General features: G+C 42.0%; 1 protein-coding gene across 7 annotated transcripts; it reads right to left on the bottom strand.

The window, feature by feature from the left end:
* Nucleotides 1-665: 665 nt before the first annotated feature.
* Nucleotides 666-17,104, bottom strand: Znf655 (zinc finger protein 655). Of its 7 annotated transcripts, XM_087903282.1 has the most exons (6): nucleotides 16,986-17,104; nucleotides 15,324-15,483; nucleotides 13,525-13,610; nucleotides 13,057-13,183; nucleotides 4,886-4,990; nucleotides 666-4,416 (listed from the first exon to the last, which is right to left on the bottom strand). In XM_087903282.1, exons 2-6 carry the CDS (start codon nucleotides 15,454-15,456, stop codon nucleotides 3,041-3,043), a joined length of 1,827 nt encoding a protein of 608 aa, XP_087759408.1. In that variant the 5' UTR covers nucleotides 15,457-15,483; nucleotides 16,986-17,104; the 3' UTR covers nucleotides 666-3,040. The 7 variants fall into 7 exon arrangements, with proteins under 7 accessions (XP_087759408.1, XP_048292691.1, XP_087759406.1 ...); XM_048436740.3 differs by lacking the exons at nucleotides 666-4,416; nucleotides 4,886-4,990 and adding an exon at nucleotides 11,236-12,048; XM_048436734.2 differs by lacking the exons at nucleotides 13,057-13,183; nucleotides 13,525-13,610.
* Between the last annotated feature and the right edge of the window lie 485 nt (nucleotides 17,105-17,589).

Genomic DNA, 17,589 nt, shown 5'->3' with positions numbered 1-17,589 from the left:
AAACCCCTGTCGTCTGGAGTCAGCCATGTCACACCCTGAGACAGTAACTTGCTGTGAGACCCTAAGATCTTCAGCTTCTTGGTGCCTCAGTAAATCTTTAACAACCCAGCTCTCTCGCAAAACTGTGTTGAAAATCAAGCTTGAATGTCTACATAGGTGTATGCATGCAGTAAATGAAAATAATGTGTCCAGCTAACAGACTTCTCTCCCTCTCCTAGGATCAAAGACTTAATAGAAACTCACACTGTCATTTTACCAAATTTATCTACTTGAACAGACAAGCTGAAACTTCCGCATTCTTTTTAAATTTGTTTTACCTACCACAACATTCAAAGCTCTACTGAAATCACAAATCGATTGCTTTTATGTTCTTAAGCATTCCAACTGGATCAACACTAACTCCAGGTGCTAGAGTGCTGGCTCTGTGGTTAAGAACATTGGCTGCTCTTACAGAGAACAGGATTTTGATTCTCAGCACCCATGTGGCAGCCCAAAATTATAACTCCAGTTTCAAGGGATCTGATGTTCTCTTCTGGCCTCTATGGAGACTCACTTCTTATGAGAAGAGTCTCACAGAGGAGCTTGCTGCAGGCAAAAAGGTGAGGAATTTCACGTTGCTCAGTGCTTTTAGCTGGGGCCTCCAGGCTTGGTTCAAAACAAGAGTCTAAGAGCATTGAACACACCTTTATTCAAGTAGAAATACAAAAGCACGTTCCTAACCCAAATGCATACATGTGATTTTTACAGATTCTGCTACTTAAGGATGAATCAATCCTCTGCCTCAGCCACCACAGGTGACTATTGGTCTCTATAAGTAAGAGTATACAAGTTTGATAGGGACCAAAAAAACATGCATTTTTTTCATTTGCTTTTACATTTAGATCAATTTGATATATGTTGATTTTCTTGCCCTGATGAAACACTACGCTTGCTGATGGCAAAGAAGTAAAATACAGTGGTAGGACTATCCTAGAGGTTAGCCACAAGGTTTACAGAGTGCAATTTATCTTATATATTGGTTGAGGATCCTAGGGAACATTACAACATCTGAACTATGAAAGCCTCAACTGCTTGATTGACAACTAGAATTTTAAATAATACTTTTCTTATTCATAAAATGTTATGAATTTTAAGGTGAAAAAAAATGCCTTGACATCATGTAAAGAATCATGAACTCTATGTAGTATAGGGCAGGGACCCTGAACTCAATACCTGTGATCACATCTATAAATCAAAACAGCCATGATCTTTTATATGGCCTGTAGATTCTATTAAAATACAAAAATAAAATCCAGGCACAGGAGCGCATGCCTATAGTCCCAGCTACTTGGGAGGCAGGAAGATTGCATGAACCCAGGAATTCAAGACCAGCCTGGGCAACAAAGTACGACCGCATCTCAACACAAAGTATGGCAATGCACAAACAACTGTGCACAAAGCCCTAAGCTTCAAAATGCTACCCTGGCTTGATGAAGGGCGCGGAGGGGAGACAGATAAAGAAGCAATCCTAATGGTCACAATTTTACCAGGAACGGACCTGCCACTCTCTTGAAATACTGTCTAGATACATCACTAAGAACAGCCAACATCTTTATTAGAAGGCTGTATTTCCTTACCAATTTCTCTGATTTGTGTGTTCTTTGTTTCCCTATCAAAAGCAGACCTGAGCATTTTGTTGGCCTTCAATATAGGCATATAAAAGGTTTCTAAACGTACACATACATGCAAAGTAGGCACTGAATGAATGTAGCTAGGCCACCAGGAGTCTTACTAGCTCCCTGATGTCCTTGGCATTTCTTCTAGAGGGCTGTGGATGCAAACAAGGCAGCTAAAAACTCGGGCATTACTTGTAAGTGTTTGGGTGCCTGCCACAAACTCAGGAAGACTGAATCCTCCAAAGGTGGATGGCTAATATGGAAATACAACTTTAAAAGAAGCTTCACCACAGAAGAGAAGATCCCAAAGAAGAACAGTGTCAGCTAGAGATAAGGTTACAACCAGGACATCATTTAAAGATTCCTATGAGAATGCAGAAATCAACAGGAAGCCAAGGGTATGGCTATAGAAATAATAGCATGTAGGGTCCTCTGAAAAGAAAGGCCCAAGTCTCCTGTGGAGACTCAACTCCTTGGCACTCAAGCCAAGAACAGAGAAAGCTCACAGAGCTACTGTCAGAAGCATGTCAACATTGGTAGAAAAACAGCATCCTAGGCAAACTGTGAATATGAATCAATTTTAAGGAAAAACATGTTTTAATGTGTATAGGCCAAATTAAACTCACTTAAAATGAGTTCTATAAATAAAATACTCGTACCTACTTAGAATACTTATTAAAGGATGCTGTGAGAAAACACGTTCACCAAATGATCTTCTGGATTTAGTTATTCTACACTGAAAAACACTGGAACTAAACAGGAATAATTACACACAGAAGTAACCATTTTCTCTCCAATACTTTGATACTGGATAAGGCCTGAAACAGAGTGCTAAGTTTCACCATTTTCATTCTATCAGTCTCAACTGCTGCAGACGTTCTGAACTTACCATTTTCATCATCTTGATTCTCACCTGGTATATTCTGATGACAGATGAACCCCTGCTCACAGATTTGCAATGTTTACTACACCCAAGTGATTTCTCGGGCATTGATTCTTCTATGTGAGCAAGCACTGGGGCATGACTGAGTTTTCTCACATACACACCTATCTTCACAGACTTTCTGCATGGCACAAATGTGACACTGAACCAACAAGGTAGATGACAGATGGCTTTTTCACATTTGACAGTGGAATTCTACTCCAATACAAATTCCCAACTGGGACTAAGGTATGAAAATAAGCTGAAGAATGTACCATGTCCTATATATTCTAGCACTGACTTACAGGAGTCAATGAAGAGTTTAACATCAAAATACTTCCTAATATTCATCACATTCAGCGGGTTTCTCTCTGGTATGAATTCTGATGCTGTCCAAGGGCCAGACTATGACTGAAGACATTACCACATTCAGTACATATGTGACTTCTGCAGTCTTTCTTTCTCACATACTGAATGATGCCTGAACTTGACTAAATGTCTCCCCAAGTTCATTGCATTCATAAGGTTTCTCTTTGGTATGGACCCTTTCATGCTGGATAAGGTGTGCTCTCTGACTGAAGTTCTCGTCCCATGCATCACAATCAAAGACTCTCTCTCTAACGTGAACTTCTTGCTGCAGAGTAAGATCGGAGTTGTGACTGAAAGTTTCTTCATAATCGTTGTAATCATATGATTTCTCTTTCCTGTGCATTTTGTGATGCTGAATAAGGCATGAGGTTTGGCTGAAAGCTTTTCCACACTCATTACATTCATGCAGTTTCTCTCCCGTGTGAATTCTTTGATGCTGAATAAGATGGGAGTTCAATCTGAAGTCTTTCCCACATTCAGTACATGTGTAGGGCTTTTCTCGGAAACGGGCTCCTTGCTGTTTCACATAGGCCAGCCCACATTCATCATACTCATAGGACTTCTCTTGATGATGTACCCTCTGATGTTCAACTAGATATGAGGTGTGGCAGAAGTCACTGCCACACACGGTACATTTACAGGCCATGTCCTTATGAGTTCTCTGATGCTGAGTAAGATGCACACTTCGGCTGAAGACTCTCTCACAGCTGCCACACTTGTAAGACTTGGCTTTGGCCTGAACCTTCTTATGCTGAAGCACATCTGAGCTCTGGCCACATGGCTTCTCAGGGGCATCACAGGATTTATCAGACGCTTCACATTTGTAGGATTTCTCTCTAGTGTGTATTCTTTTGTGTCGACTAAGACTTGAGCTCTGACTGAAAGATTTCTCACATTCCTTACATTTGTAGGGTTTCTCTCTTGTGTGAATTCTCTGATGTCTAGTAAGAGCTGAGGCCTGATGGAAGGTTTTCCCGCATGTATCACATTTATAGGATCTGTCAGTGGTAGGCATGTTCTCCCATTTATTAAGGTGGGACAGATCCATTAAGCTTTCTTTATAGTCACTACTCTGTGTTAGATTTATGGGTTCTTGTTCACCAACAGCTGGGTTCTGGTTGAAGTTCATGTCATACTTATTGTCATCAATGGTCTGTATTCTAAGAACTCTCTGATCTGAATCAAGTGTAGAGTCTAGACTGAAGCTTTTTTCAGGTTCACTGTTCTTCTCATTGGTGAAGTTTTTCTTGCTGATTGTTATTTGTCTAAACTCTCTCTCCAGAAAGAGAAATTTCCTTAGAATTTCCTGGAGCCTTTCTAATCTGTCCTCAGACTTATACACCTCTCTGGTCTCAGGAACTTGGGTAATATTCTGTTTGAATTTTCCTACTCTCACTTTGTATGAATGTACTTCTTCTGAAATTTTCCGCTTAGGGATCAACAGCTTGTTTTCTTCTCTGGTCTCTCCATCTAATACAATATACAAATAGAAAATGCAAATATAATCTGTACCCTGTGCTTACAAAAATAAATAAATAAAATGAGGAAACTAAATAATGTAGTATCCTCAAAGATAAGCAAATTTTATTTACTTCAAAAACCAAGCACAAAATTTCAGCAGCAGATATAAGGGCAAGAAAAGCAGGAGCAAGGTGGGACAGAAATGGATTAAAGGGTGATACAAACAGGCTATTGTAGCAAAGTAAAACAACAGGCAGTAAGAAATTTCAAAGGAACAAATATAAAAATGGGTTAAAATGTCATAACTTAAACTGGGACCTAGCACACTTTGAAGAATCACTAACTGTAATCACAGGTAGGCTCTCTTCACAGAGAGTTGTGAATGAATGTGAGTTGAATATGAGCTCAGTCAGAACTTAGCTCAACACCTGGACTTTAGGTTTCCACTGATTCATGTGGCAGGTTCTGCCTTACTCACCTGAACAGTTATCTCTTATGACTTCTCTATTCTTAGTTTCCAGATCAAAGACCTGTAGATCTTGTTCCCGCTGGGAGATCCCATCAGGCTTGGAAACTGGATATCCTGCTCACAGAGAAGGAAACGGAATATGGAAATTTATCCTCAGATGCTACACTGCCCTCTTTTCTTTTTAGTAACGATTAGTACAGAAGATAAGTTCTGAGAAGACATTGGTCAGGAAAACCTAGAGAACAAAGGTCCTCTAAGGAGTTCAGACTTGTACTCTGGTAAAGTACATGCTAATGGGAGAGTTTGTAACTTGGAAGCAGCAACTTTCATTCAAATATAATTCAGGGAACTCATGCATGGGTGTGTGTACCTGTCTTCACAGAAGTTATTGTTAGTATTCCTGTGGCCTAGGTTACAATGTTGGTATTAGACCTGGTCTACAAGTACCAAATTGTATCCTCAAAATGTAACCCAAACACGTGCTACATAGCAAGTTAAAGTATAGCAGCAAATTTGTAATAAACAAATAAATTTAGCAAAAACCAGTAAGACAAACAAGTTTAATAAACAACATCAAAACAGAAATTATTTCTGGTTCTCTTCAGCACAGTAGGGTAACAACTGAAACAATTTATAATTTAATTCTAATTAATAAGATTTTAAAATCCCCAACATATTACTTCAAGGGATAGACAGATGGCACAGTGGTTAATAGCACTTAACGGCTATTGCAGGGATAAGTTTAGTTTCCAGCATTCACATGGCAGCTCACGCTGGCTATAACTTGTTCCACGGAATTTGAAACCTTCTTCTGGCCTCCCTGGTCACCTGCACTCGTGCACATACCGACACTCAAGACACACACAAATAGATGATTGTCTACATTAACAAGTTCCAGGACAGTCAGAACTGCGTAACGAGACATTATCTCAAAACAAAATTACTGAAAGGATGGAAATGCTGATTTGCCCTGATTTGATCACTGTAAGTACTGAATTATCATTATGTTCCATAAAGCTGTTCAAACATCTTGATTTCTTTAAAAAAAAAAGGAGCAATCTGTTTCAGTGCTCAGAGGAACAAATGTATGCCACATCTTCAAACCAGAATTAGCTTATACTCTTTTTATTGACTCAACAACCATTTATGGGGTTCCGCATAAATGAAGAGAATGGTAGGGATAGAGAGCCCAAGCAAAAGGGACAATCCATCTCAAACCACTGAAGGACCTCACCTTCTAAATACAGAGATAGCTATAAACGCTGACTACAATATACTACAGTGAAGGATAATAAAAGTACACTTAAAACAAACTTTCTATTGCTGAGAAGACTCCTTACATTGCCATTTGCAGGGGCGGGGGGTGTCTTGAGACAGGGTATCACTCTGTAGCCCACGCTGGTAAGGAACTCACTGTATAGCACAGGTTTGTATCAAATAGGACAAACCTGCCTCAGGCTAGAGCAGCTCCATCTCTTTTGATAGTAAAGCAACAGGAAGAACAGAATTTTGATGCTGTCAGTATCAAAGGGCAGTTTTTATATGTCCTGAGCAAAGAAAGTAGTAGGGAGCGCATATAAAAGATATATACTGCACAGCTAATTTATTACTTGTTCCCCTTATCCTAGTATGTCACCACGTAATGAGTGGTATTTATAGGTTCTTAAAAATGGCTTAAGAGTGGGGCGGTGGTGGTACATACCTTTAATCCCAGCACTCAGAGCAGAGGTAGATGAATCTCTGTGAGTTCAAGGCCAGCCTAGTCTACAGAACTAGTTCCAAAACAGTTAGGGCTGTTAAACAGAAAAACCCTGTCTCAAGAAAACAAAAACAAAAACAAAAAAAGGGATGAGCTGAGTTGCCCATCACCTGAGGAACTGATAATGACAATGTGATACATACACACAATACAATTTTATTCAGCTATGAAGAAAAATGAAGAAGCTGAGACATGGCGCAGCAGTTAAACAGAGGGTATTGCATTTACAGAGGACCTGAGTGTGATCCCCAGTACCTATGTCAGACTGCTTACAACAGCCTGTAAACCCAGCTCCAGAGAACTGAATGACCCCTCTGGACTCTAAAGGCACCTGCACTCACATCTTAGTGTGCATGCATACACAATTAAAGCAAGCCTTTAAAAAGAAAAATAAAATTTGTAGAAAAATGAAGCTGGAAATGTTATATTGAATGAGGTCACCCAGGTCCAGAAGGTTGCAATTTTCAGATTTCTGTGTTTAACTTGGTAGTATCTGGACAAATGAGGAAGTTAAAATGGACCTGGGGGTGGGGGTGGGGGTTAAAGGAAAGAGAACAGTGGAAAACACAGGACACAGAAAATTGGAAGGAAATACTGGAGTGAAAAGGGTTAAATGTGAATGGAAGCGAGGTGGGGTGGGATAAAGAGATGGGGGAGATGATGATGTATGTAAAGGCCATATGGAAACCTATGACTTGTAAGCTAATTTAAAAGGGGGGGGGCTAATCCCAACACTGGGGAGATCTCTGTGAGTTTGAAACCAGCTTGTTGTTTACAGTAAGTTCCCAGCCAGCCAGGTTAAGGGAGGTTATGTTGCATGGGTAGATGATACTGCCTCCCCAAACCACAGGGAAATTAAATGAAGTACTAATGATAGGTGTAAATATCTGCCTACCTATAAATTGTTAGTTGGAGTGGCTTCAGAGCTCCCCCTCCCCCAAAGTATACAGGATATTGCTCTTGCTCTTGGCCTGGTTGCCTCCCAGAATTAAGTATGGCTCTATTACTGAAAAGACCACACATATCTTAACTTCAGGACATAAAGAAATCAAATTGGAAACTTCCATCTTTGCTGGCTAGTTTTCATAGTGCCAGAGGTGCTATGCAGGATACTGGGGAGTAAAACCAATGGTCTTATCTGTGAAACCATCAAGCTACTAAACCTCCCTGCTGGGCAAGCTGTGCCCACTGACACAATAACATTATGACCATTATGGAGATAACCTAGCACTTCCGCATTGGATTTGAGGCCTGTTCTAAAAGAAAAAAAAGTATGCCTGGTAGTATAAACCTAGACAAAAACTCAGTTGGAGAGATTATAGGCCCTACTTCTGTTCTGCTAAATGGACATGGTGTCAACCTGTCTTCTAAATATGCTTATACTGACAAATCAGTGCTGCTTTCGGTTGTGGTCAGAAGCTGCTATATGCAATAGGTGATAGTTAATGGAGAATCTAACTAATCAAAAAGTTGAAAACAAGTGACTGTCAACTGCTCAGCCCAAAAGAGAACATCTGGATTCCCCCCCCCCAATAACTCATCAGAGAAGGGGTTTAAGTTGTAGGAAGAGCACATGAAACAAAAGTTGTTGCTTTGAGGAGCTCATGGCAGCAGTAGTTGGTTACCTAAGTAAGACTGGTCCCATGCTGGGCGGTGGTGGCGCACACCTTTAACCCCAGCACTTGGGAGGCAGAAGCAAGAGCATCTCTATGAGTTTTAGGCCAGCCTGGTTTACAGAGTGAGTTCAAGGACAGCCAGAGCTGCACAGAGAAACTTTCTCAAAATACAAAAACAAAAACAAACAACAACAACAAAAAAAACCCCAAAAAGACAGGGCCCTCAACATTCCAATATGGATAGAGGAAGAACTCCTACCTTTTCTTGCTCATTCAGAGGACCCAGGTTTGGGTTCAATTCTCAGCACCCACTCAACTGTCTATAAAAGTCCATTTCCATAGGATCCAACACCCCATAGACATACATGCAGGTAAAACACCAATGAACATAAAAAAAATCTCTTTTATTTTATTATTATTATTATTATTATTATTATTGGTGGCTGGAGAGATAGCTGTGGGTGCTGGGAACCGAACTCTTATATTTTTGGTTGTGAGCCTAGCCTTTAACGGCTGAGCCATCTTTCCAGCCCAATAAATAATTTTTAAAAATTGATCTCAGAGGCATTATCATCATTAAAAATGCTCCTGGATAGCCAGAATCATGAAATCTTGTATCCTGCATTTCTTTTATTGTTTGGTTTTTCGAGACAGTTTCTCTGTGTGGCCCTGGCCATCCTCAAACTCTCTCTGTAGACCAAGCTGACCTCAGAGATCTGCTTGCCTCTGCCTCTTACACGCCTGAACTTCTTTTGAAAAACAGCTTATAGGGTGCCAACTTTGCACCCAAATGTCACCATAACAGCTACCCAATTTTATAAAAAGGAACATTTGGGGACTGCAGAGATGCCTTGAATGTTAAAAAAAAACTTGTTACTCTTGGAAAGAATCCAGATTTAATTCCCAGTACTCATAGGTGTTCACAGCCATACGTAACTCCAATTTCAGAGGATTCAATGCCCCCTTGTGACTTCCACAGGCACAAGCATGGTACACATGTGCACATGGTACACATACAAACAAGCAAAACACACATAAAATAAATTAATCTGAAAAAAAAAGAAAAACTTTTAAAGGACATTTAGCCTGGAAAATATGAACCTTGGGAGATCAGGTAAGAATAAGATCAGAACAGATGCATGAACAGCACACACTGTTTCTGAATCCCAGTTGGGGGTTAGACTCTTAACTGGGATCTTTCATGTCAGATGAAAGTACTGCTAAACTACAATAGCACAGTTGCCTCTACACATATGGCTTGGGGTTTACATCCCTATCATGGCAAGGTAACAGTTATAGTGTAAAAATGTAACATGAGAGCCAGGCATAGTGGTGCAGCATACCTGTTTTTTGTTTTGAAGACAACAAGGTCTCACTGTGTAGCTTTGGCTGGCCTTATAGAGATATCTGCCTCTACTTCCCAAATGCAGAGATTAAATCTGTACACCATAATACCTGGCTCGGCCCTTGCCTTTAATCCCCGTACTCAAGAGACATATCTCTTTTCACCCTGGACAGACTGGTCTATACAGAGTTCCAGGATGCCTGACTTAAAACAACAACAAAACCCCAGAATTTTAATGTCATATGTGATTGACCTATTGTGCCAAGCACACAAAAAAACTAAGACAGCATATGCCTCAAGGAAAGAACCAGGTCCCAAGCCTAATTTCTCAGAGCCTCAGTTTTCTCAGGAGTAATTAATACCATCTTGCATAGACAGTGAGATTGCTTAGTAAAGGTGCTTGATCTAAGTTCAGCTCCCAGAACGCACATAGCACAAGGATAGGACCAAGTGGAAAGCTGGCCTCTGGCCTTGACACACAAGCTGCAGGATGCAACACCCCCCCATACACAAAATTAGCAAATGAATGAAACTTTTTAAAGATTTTTTGTTCTTGAGACAAGGTTTCTGTGTAGCCCTAGTTGTTCTAGATTTCACTCTGTAGTCCAGACAAGCCTCGACCTCAAGATCTGCCCGCATCTGCCTCCCCAGTGCTGAGATTAAAGGCTTTAAAAAAGGCCTTTTTTTCTTTTTCTTTTTTTTTCGGTTTTTCGAGACAGGGTTTCTCTGTGTCGCTTTGTTGCCTGCCCTGGAACTAGCTCTTGTAGACCAGGCTGGCCTGAACTCACAAAGATCTGCCTGCCTCTGCCTCCCAAGTGCTGGGATTAAAGGCATGCGCCACCACTGCCTGGCTAAAAAAGCCTTTTCAAAGAGTAACATCCTCTACTCACTGTTGAGTTACAGCAAGAATTAAATGAGATATACATAGCATGTAGTTTAAAGAGAAAATAGACATGACAGTAGAAAACATTTTGTGCAAATAACTGTTGCTTCCAAGACATCAAACATTTTTTTAAAAAACTCAGCCATTTATTTATTTGCTGCTGTCTAGTGCAAAGACTTAACAAAGAGACTAACCTGGTGCCTGTGACAAATAAAAATACAGCCATGGAAAAATCATAAACCAGAAAGGGAGCCTAAGCATAGATTGAATTATAAAGTTCTTGTTATAATCCCAAACACTAAGTAAAATCAGTAAACATATATAACCTTAGATTCCAAATGGTGACCCGCAAAAATAAAGTTAATTCCCAAGAATGTTAAAAATGGTTGCTAAGAATATGCAGGCTTAGACAGGCAGTGGTGGCATACGGCCTTTAATCCCAGTGCTCCATAGGCAGAACCAGGCAATTTCTGTGAGTTCAAGGCCAACCTGGTCTATAGAATGAGTTCCAGGACAGTGAGGGCTGTTACACAGAGAAACCCAGTCTTGAAAACCAAAAACAAAAACAAATAAAAAAACAATATGCTGGCTTGATCACAATAGCAAGCTGAGGAGGACAGGAGGGTTTCTTGTAGTCTGTGGGTATGCAGGTATGTAGGACAAGATAAAATGAAATAAAGCTTCACCTGGTAGTGTATTTACTATAGGCTTGTGCTAAAGTACTACAAAATTTCTTTACTACAAAAAGTACACAAGTTAATTGTCAGAAATTCTGTATTAGGCAAAAATTAACAGTAGTTTACAATTATATATAGATCATTTTACAATTTACAAAGCTTTAAAATATACATCAATTTTGATGCCCTAAACTATTTAATTTTTGTGCCCCCCACTTCCCCTCCATCAAGGACAGAGTTAAGAACACTTAATTAGAAAAGGTAATATAAATACATCAGTTGGTATGATACCACAAAAAAAAAAAAAAAAAAAAAAGGAATCAGGGACAAGAACATAGAACTTTAAAGGAAGGAGAAAAATTATACCAAACATGAGGAAAGTTTGGGGGTCACAAGAAAGTGTGGTAAAACAGTGGACAGGCTATATTCACTAGTAGAATGAGCACATAACATGTGCTCCCTGCTCTAAAATAACAGGAAATGATGGTAACTGAAGAGACAGGGTTGGCTTTGTGGCTTCTCACACAAGTAGCTGACCACCAAGTGTGGTTTATGAATGAACTGAGTTCCAAATGCACGTGATTTTAAAGAAGGCTTCCACGTAAGAGATTCACCAAAGGTCATTTGGGGATTGGCAACTTTACAAAATGGTGGTATCCCAAGGAACATCTATTCCATCAACCAAATTTAATATCTTACAATCTTGGAAAAGGAGTTTCCGTGCAGGGACGAGTACTACCGATGGAAAGCCGATACCTGGGCCATCTCTTGGTGATTCCTGCCGTTAGGACTGCAAGTGTTTCTCCAGAGAAAGCACTTGCCTGGGTATGACTCAGGGCTGGGCAGGAATTCACACAATGAATCCGGGTGGTAGGAAGACGGAGAAGTATGCCTATAAAGATCAAAGAGCCAGGAATGGAAAACACACTGAAAAACCTTCCCAATGAGCAAACTGCCTCCCCACAGGTAAGAAAACTTCTTAGATCCAACATGAAATCAAGAAGGTTAAAAAACAACAACAAAAAACCAAACCAAACAAACAAAAAAACCCTAGGTGCTACCAAAGAAAAATTGGTGGAGGAAGTTTTAACTATAGACATAAATGCACAAGAATGGATGCAAGATCAAAGACAGGACAAAATAAAAGGGGGAAGCAAAGCTCGGACCAAGGAGTTTGCCAACAATCCTGTCCCTCCCCTTCCCCCCTCACAGGTATTTCTCAACATCACTATAAATTGCCTAATCCCAGGCAGCCTCAAAAAAACAAAGAAATATGATTTAAGAATTTAGCCTGCCTAGTATGGGATGCCTTGAGCCTTCTGCTGCATGGGGTATGGTTGCTTAGGATTACCTAGGTAATGCACTATAATGTGTAATGCCCACAGTGAGTCACAACTTTAAATGAAGTCTCTCAAATCTGTCTATTTTGAGACGAATATGAAGATCTTAAAAAGAGACTTCTCAACAAGAGAAATTTTAGCTTTTCTGTTAAATATTTGTTTCTTTACTGGGAAAACTCAGATACAGGGCACAAAGGAATAAGAACAGAGTCTAAGGAGTTGGGAAGATCCTTAAGACTCTTACTTTTTAAAAAAAAAAACCAAAACAACAACAACAAAAACCCCACAACTTAGCCAAAACTCAACAAAGTTTCTCTTTGCTAACAGGAAACAAATGTGCTACAAAAGCAAGAAACATGAACTGGGGATAAGGAGTAGAAAGAAGGTCTCTTCCTGATAACCAAAAGGAACCCTAAATTAACCCTCCCAAAGGAGAGGACCTTAAAAATGGAGGGCTGAAATCTGAAACTTGAACATACTCTACGGACCACCTTGAAGATATCACACCTACTCAGAAACAAGGAAGAAATTCAAATATTGAGTGACAGGAGGGTCCTTACCCAGTGAAACCACGTTTCCATAATTCTCTAACATCACTTCTCTGTAGAGCTCCCTCTGAACAGGGTCCAGGCATCCCCATTCCTCTCGAGTAAGATGCACAGTCACATCCTCGAATGTCACAAACTCCTGAAATAATAATTCTGGCTGCTTTCAGGAATGGGCTACCATTATAGCACCATGGCCAGAGAATGATGAACATGACACATAGGGCATCTAGTGGCTATTGAGAGAGAACAGACTAGAACCTAGAGAATAAATCCCGTAAGTGCCCATCACAGTATCGTGAACAAAGGTGGTGGTGGTGAGATAGAAAACTTGTTTGTGTCAATCCGGATCTATGAAGAGAATCTGTTCCCAAACTGCTTCTGAAAAGATTCCAGGCAAGTTTAACAAATGGAACAAAAGAGAGACCACATTCAATCAGCAACAAGAAACCCTGAGGAAAAACAGAGGGTCCCTCAGCTCACCTGGTACCTGGCTGTCAGGAGCGCAGCTGCCTGGTCTCCTGGGCTTCCCTCATGGGGAAGAGCAGGCACCTGGGGAACAGGTGGAGCTGAGGGAGGAGAAAGGAGCCAAGAGTGAGAGCAGCCCTTTCACCAGGCTCCCTTTACAGAAGATACTTCTCCTGCCCAAGGCATGTGTGGCATCCTCCTTCACATCATCATTCTAGTACAGCCAACACACATTTACCAAGTTTTATGTATGTCCACTCCCCTCCTTGGTAGCTGCTCCTACTTACATATGTTTAAGATTGTGATATGCATTTTATTAGGGTTCTCACTTTATCCTCAGGACATCCTCCCCAAAGGGTAAGCATTACACCTGTCGTTTGATGAGCAAAGCAAAGCATAAAGACAGATAACGTTTCCTGGCAAGCCTGGTCTACAAGTGAAAAATATGGCCTCAAAAAACAACACAACAAAACAAAACAAAACAAAAAACAAGAAACCACAGAAACAGCAGCAAAAAGAATGCTGAAGACCTAGTTCAATTGGTGGAGTGCTTGCTTGGCAAGCATGATGCTCTGGGTTTGATGCCCAGCACCATATACTGGGTATGGTGGCACACAACTGTAATCTCAGCACCTAGAAAGTGGATGTAGAAGAATCAGAAGTTCAAAGTCATCAAAGCAAAGCAAAGTTCAATGCCAATCTGCACTACATAATAAGACTGCCTCAAGAGTTGAAGGGGACCAGGTGCGGTGGCACAAGCCAGTAATCCCCGGACTCAGGAGGCAGAAGCAGCAGAATTTCTTAGTTCAAGGCCAAACATATCTACATAGTGAGTTCCAGGACAGCCACAGCTATGTAAAGACCCTATCTCAAAACAACAAAAATGTTGAAGGACTTGAAGAGATTTATCCAGGGTCAGAGTTTTTAACAAACGTCTGACATTTTCCCAGATACCATTTACTATAAACTCCATATGCCTTCTTTTTTGTTATTGGGCACTGTTCTCTGCAACCATTGTATGAAACTTTCAGGAGCAAGGAATATGCTTCTTCATAATCCTTTACATGCTCCAACAATGCCCCCACAACACCCTCTACTTAACGGCTGCTAACACACAAGTTATTTCAGGCACTAGCATTGGTCACAGTAATATAAGACACAGTTCTTACATAACAGAATCAGCAGCTAAGTACTGTAATGAATGCCTACAATTTTAGTAGTTGGGAGACTGAGACAAAATTCATCCAAATCATGGGCTGGATAGTAGTAGAGCAGCTAGGGCTACGTAGCAAACCTTGTGGGGATTGGGGGGGAAGATTGCCAAACCTACCTATCTAATACATGTATGTGAATGTACAGTTAATATGTAAATTTGTGCATTTAAACGAACACTGTGCTCAATCAAGAAATTAAATGGTTGCTTTCTTAACCAAAATTAGATAATTCACAAACTGCAGTTGCAACAGAATAAATCATCAGCAAAGAAGACACAAAGTGAAGGGAACACAGGGAGGGAAAGGTTCTTTCTGAGTCTATGAGGAAGGAAAACCAGGTAAGGCCAGTGAGATGTGGCAAAAGCAGCCTGTCTTAAAAAATTATTCGGGATGTGGTGACAGGAATCCACATTTTCTAAAGGATAAACAGCCAGGGCAGGACAGAAGGGCCCAAACCAGGAAGGAATCACTTCTGTTCCTCCCTTCCAGTTCTTCCTCTCAGGGCCATCTTCTGACTCCAGTCCCTGGGCCTCTTGTACCAGGCCTAAGAATCCCTTAACACCCCCATTCTCCTGAAAATAAGTGTTGTCTCCGCCTTACCCCCAGGGAATCCCTGCTCCATCTCCGTGTCCTGCAGAAACTGAAGCTCTGGGGAAAGACATTCAGAATGGCTCTCCAAAGACTGAAACTGGACCCTCGATGATCCTGCTGCTTCATGGGATAGTTCCTCCATCCCTGTTCAGGAGGACAATGACCATCACTGCAGGGTAAGAACATGAGAAATTACTTAATATATATGGATAGATATTTAAGAAAAATTAGCTAAAAATAAACTTTAAGGTCAACCTGGTCTACAGGGCAAGTTCCAGGACAGCCAGAGCTACACAGAAAAACCATCTCAAAAAACAACAAATAAACAAAAAGAAGTACTTGATTCCAGGTGTCACTGTCCACAGAGCTAAGTTCCTCTAAATGCAATTAATTAATTAAAAGTGCAAGGTAATTTGGGTGCACAAAGGAAAAAAAAAAAGGTTAGCAAAATAAAGGCCAGGGGGAGGTGATGCATGCCTTTAATTCCAGCACTCGGGAGGCAGAGGCAGGCTGATCTCTGTAAATTCGAGGCCAGCCTGGTCTACAGAGAAGAGTTCCAGAACAGGCTCCGAAGCTAAAGAGAAACCCTGTCTCAAAAACAAAAACAAAAAAAAGTTACCAAAATAAACAGCAAAAAGAAAAAAAACGGGAGCTGGAAATACATACAGCTCAAGGTATAAGTATTTCCTAGTGTGCACAAGGCCCTGATTTCAATCCCTAACACACACACGGGGGGAAAAAACGGTATTATTCAGTTTCAAAATTTAAAACTCAAACTGTACGGTCTAAGAATTCCGTACTATTCTGACTCTATTGGAAATTCCAAATCTGTGGTATTAAAGTGTGTAAGTGTGTGTGTGTGTGTATTATATATGACTGGGCCTGTAATCCCAGAACCTGGAAGATGTAGGCAGGAGTTCCTGTTCAGGAGTTTAAGGCTAGACTCAAGGCTGTCTCAAAAACAAAACAAAAAAACGTAGCCTCTAAAATTAAAAAAGAAAGAAAAGAAAGAAATCAACCAGTACAATCGCGTAAACCTCTCCATAGGGCGTTCTAAGTATTTAGAGGCTCAAGTTCAGACCCGGAGAAACACGCCAGTTAAGATTACTCATTGTTTTTCTCAAAAGCAGGCCCCGTAGGAATTCTGTGGTAACCGGTTCTGCATTACTCAACGGGCCTGACGGCTAATGACACAACCCACTTTGGAGACGGACCCTTAGGGCAGGCTGATGGGATCGCCTGGGCGGCCGCACGAGGAAGGCTAGCGGCGTGCCTGGTGTCCTTCAGACCCAAGGACGCGCACACAGGTTCCGTCCACCTTCCACCGCCCCCCGTGACGCTCCCGGCCAGTTCACAGGCCTCGCCCAGAGCCGCCCTCCATCCACTTCCCTTTTAGGTGAAGGTTCGGTCCCCAGAGGACGAAGTAGGCCACACCAACCTAGCTGCCACCGGAGCCCGGCCGCTAGGTTCGCCAGCACGGGTCCACTCGAGTTCCCCGGACTCGGCGACGAACCCGGGCTGACGAGAAAACAGGGCCGCGAGTTCGGCCCTCCGCGCGCTCGAGCTCGGAGAACAGCCGTCAGCCGGACCGCGGCGCCTCCTGCGCGTCTGGCGCAGGCCAAACAAGCGACTGCTCCCACGGCGACGCGACAGCGGTTCCGGGGGACTCACCCAAGTGGAGAGGCGGGTCTAGCGACTGTCCCGTCACGGAGACGCTCCTGCCTGAGCAGCACCAGCCTTTCCGGGGCCACTCTCGACTGCCCCCAGGCTGGCGCTCGCGTCACTTCCGGCGGCGGAAGTGCACGGGAGGGCGGCTCCGGGGGAGGTTCCCGGATGAACAGAGACTCGGGACCTCTGGTAGGAGGACCTCAGGATCGCTGGACGAGCTCTTGGTTACCCCCACACCCCAAGCTCTAACTGAGGTCGCACGGCCCTCCCTGCCGATTGAGGTCCATCTTACATTAGTAAGGAGGGCGACAGATGTTGGAAAAGAGCCCCTGACTCGTCCCTGTCACTATCAGACGCTGAGCGCCGGGAGAGTCCACAAAATGTGAAATAACACTAATGACGCCTTCTCGGGCCCTCACAGCCCTTGTGCCCAATATTGGTTTGGGTGGGCCTTGATTCTTCTGGGAAGTGTCTGACCCCAAATTACCCACAGAAGGGTACGAACTAGGTGAAGGGGACTCCTTTATTTAGCGGGAAGGAAAAGTTAAAAGTGGTTCCTTTCTAACTCGGACAGGAAACAGCAGCAAATGACCTTGCAGGTGACATT

The sequence above is a fragment of the Myodes glareolus genome, chromosome 2 (assembly GCF_982192425.1).
Source record: "Myodes glareolus chromosome 2, mMyoGla1.1, whole genome shotgun sequence".
In the NCBI taxonomy this organism is placed as follows: domain Eukaryota; kingdom Metazoa; phylum Chordata; class Mammalia; order Rodentia; family Cricetidae; genus Myodes; species Myodes glareolus.
This window is presented reverse-complemented; position numbering and strand designations above follow the sequence as displayed.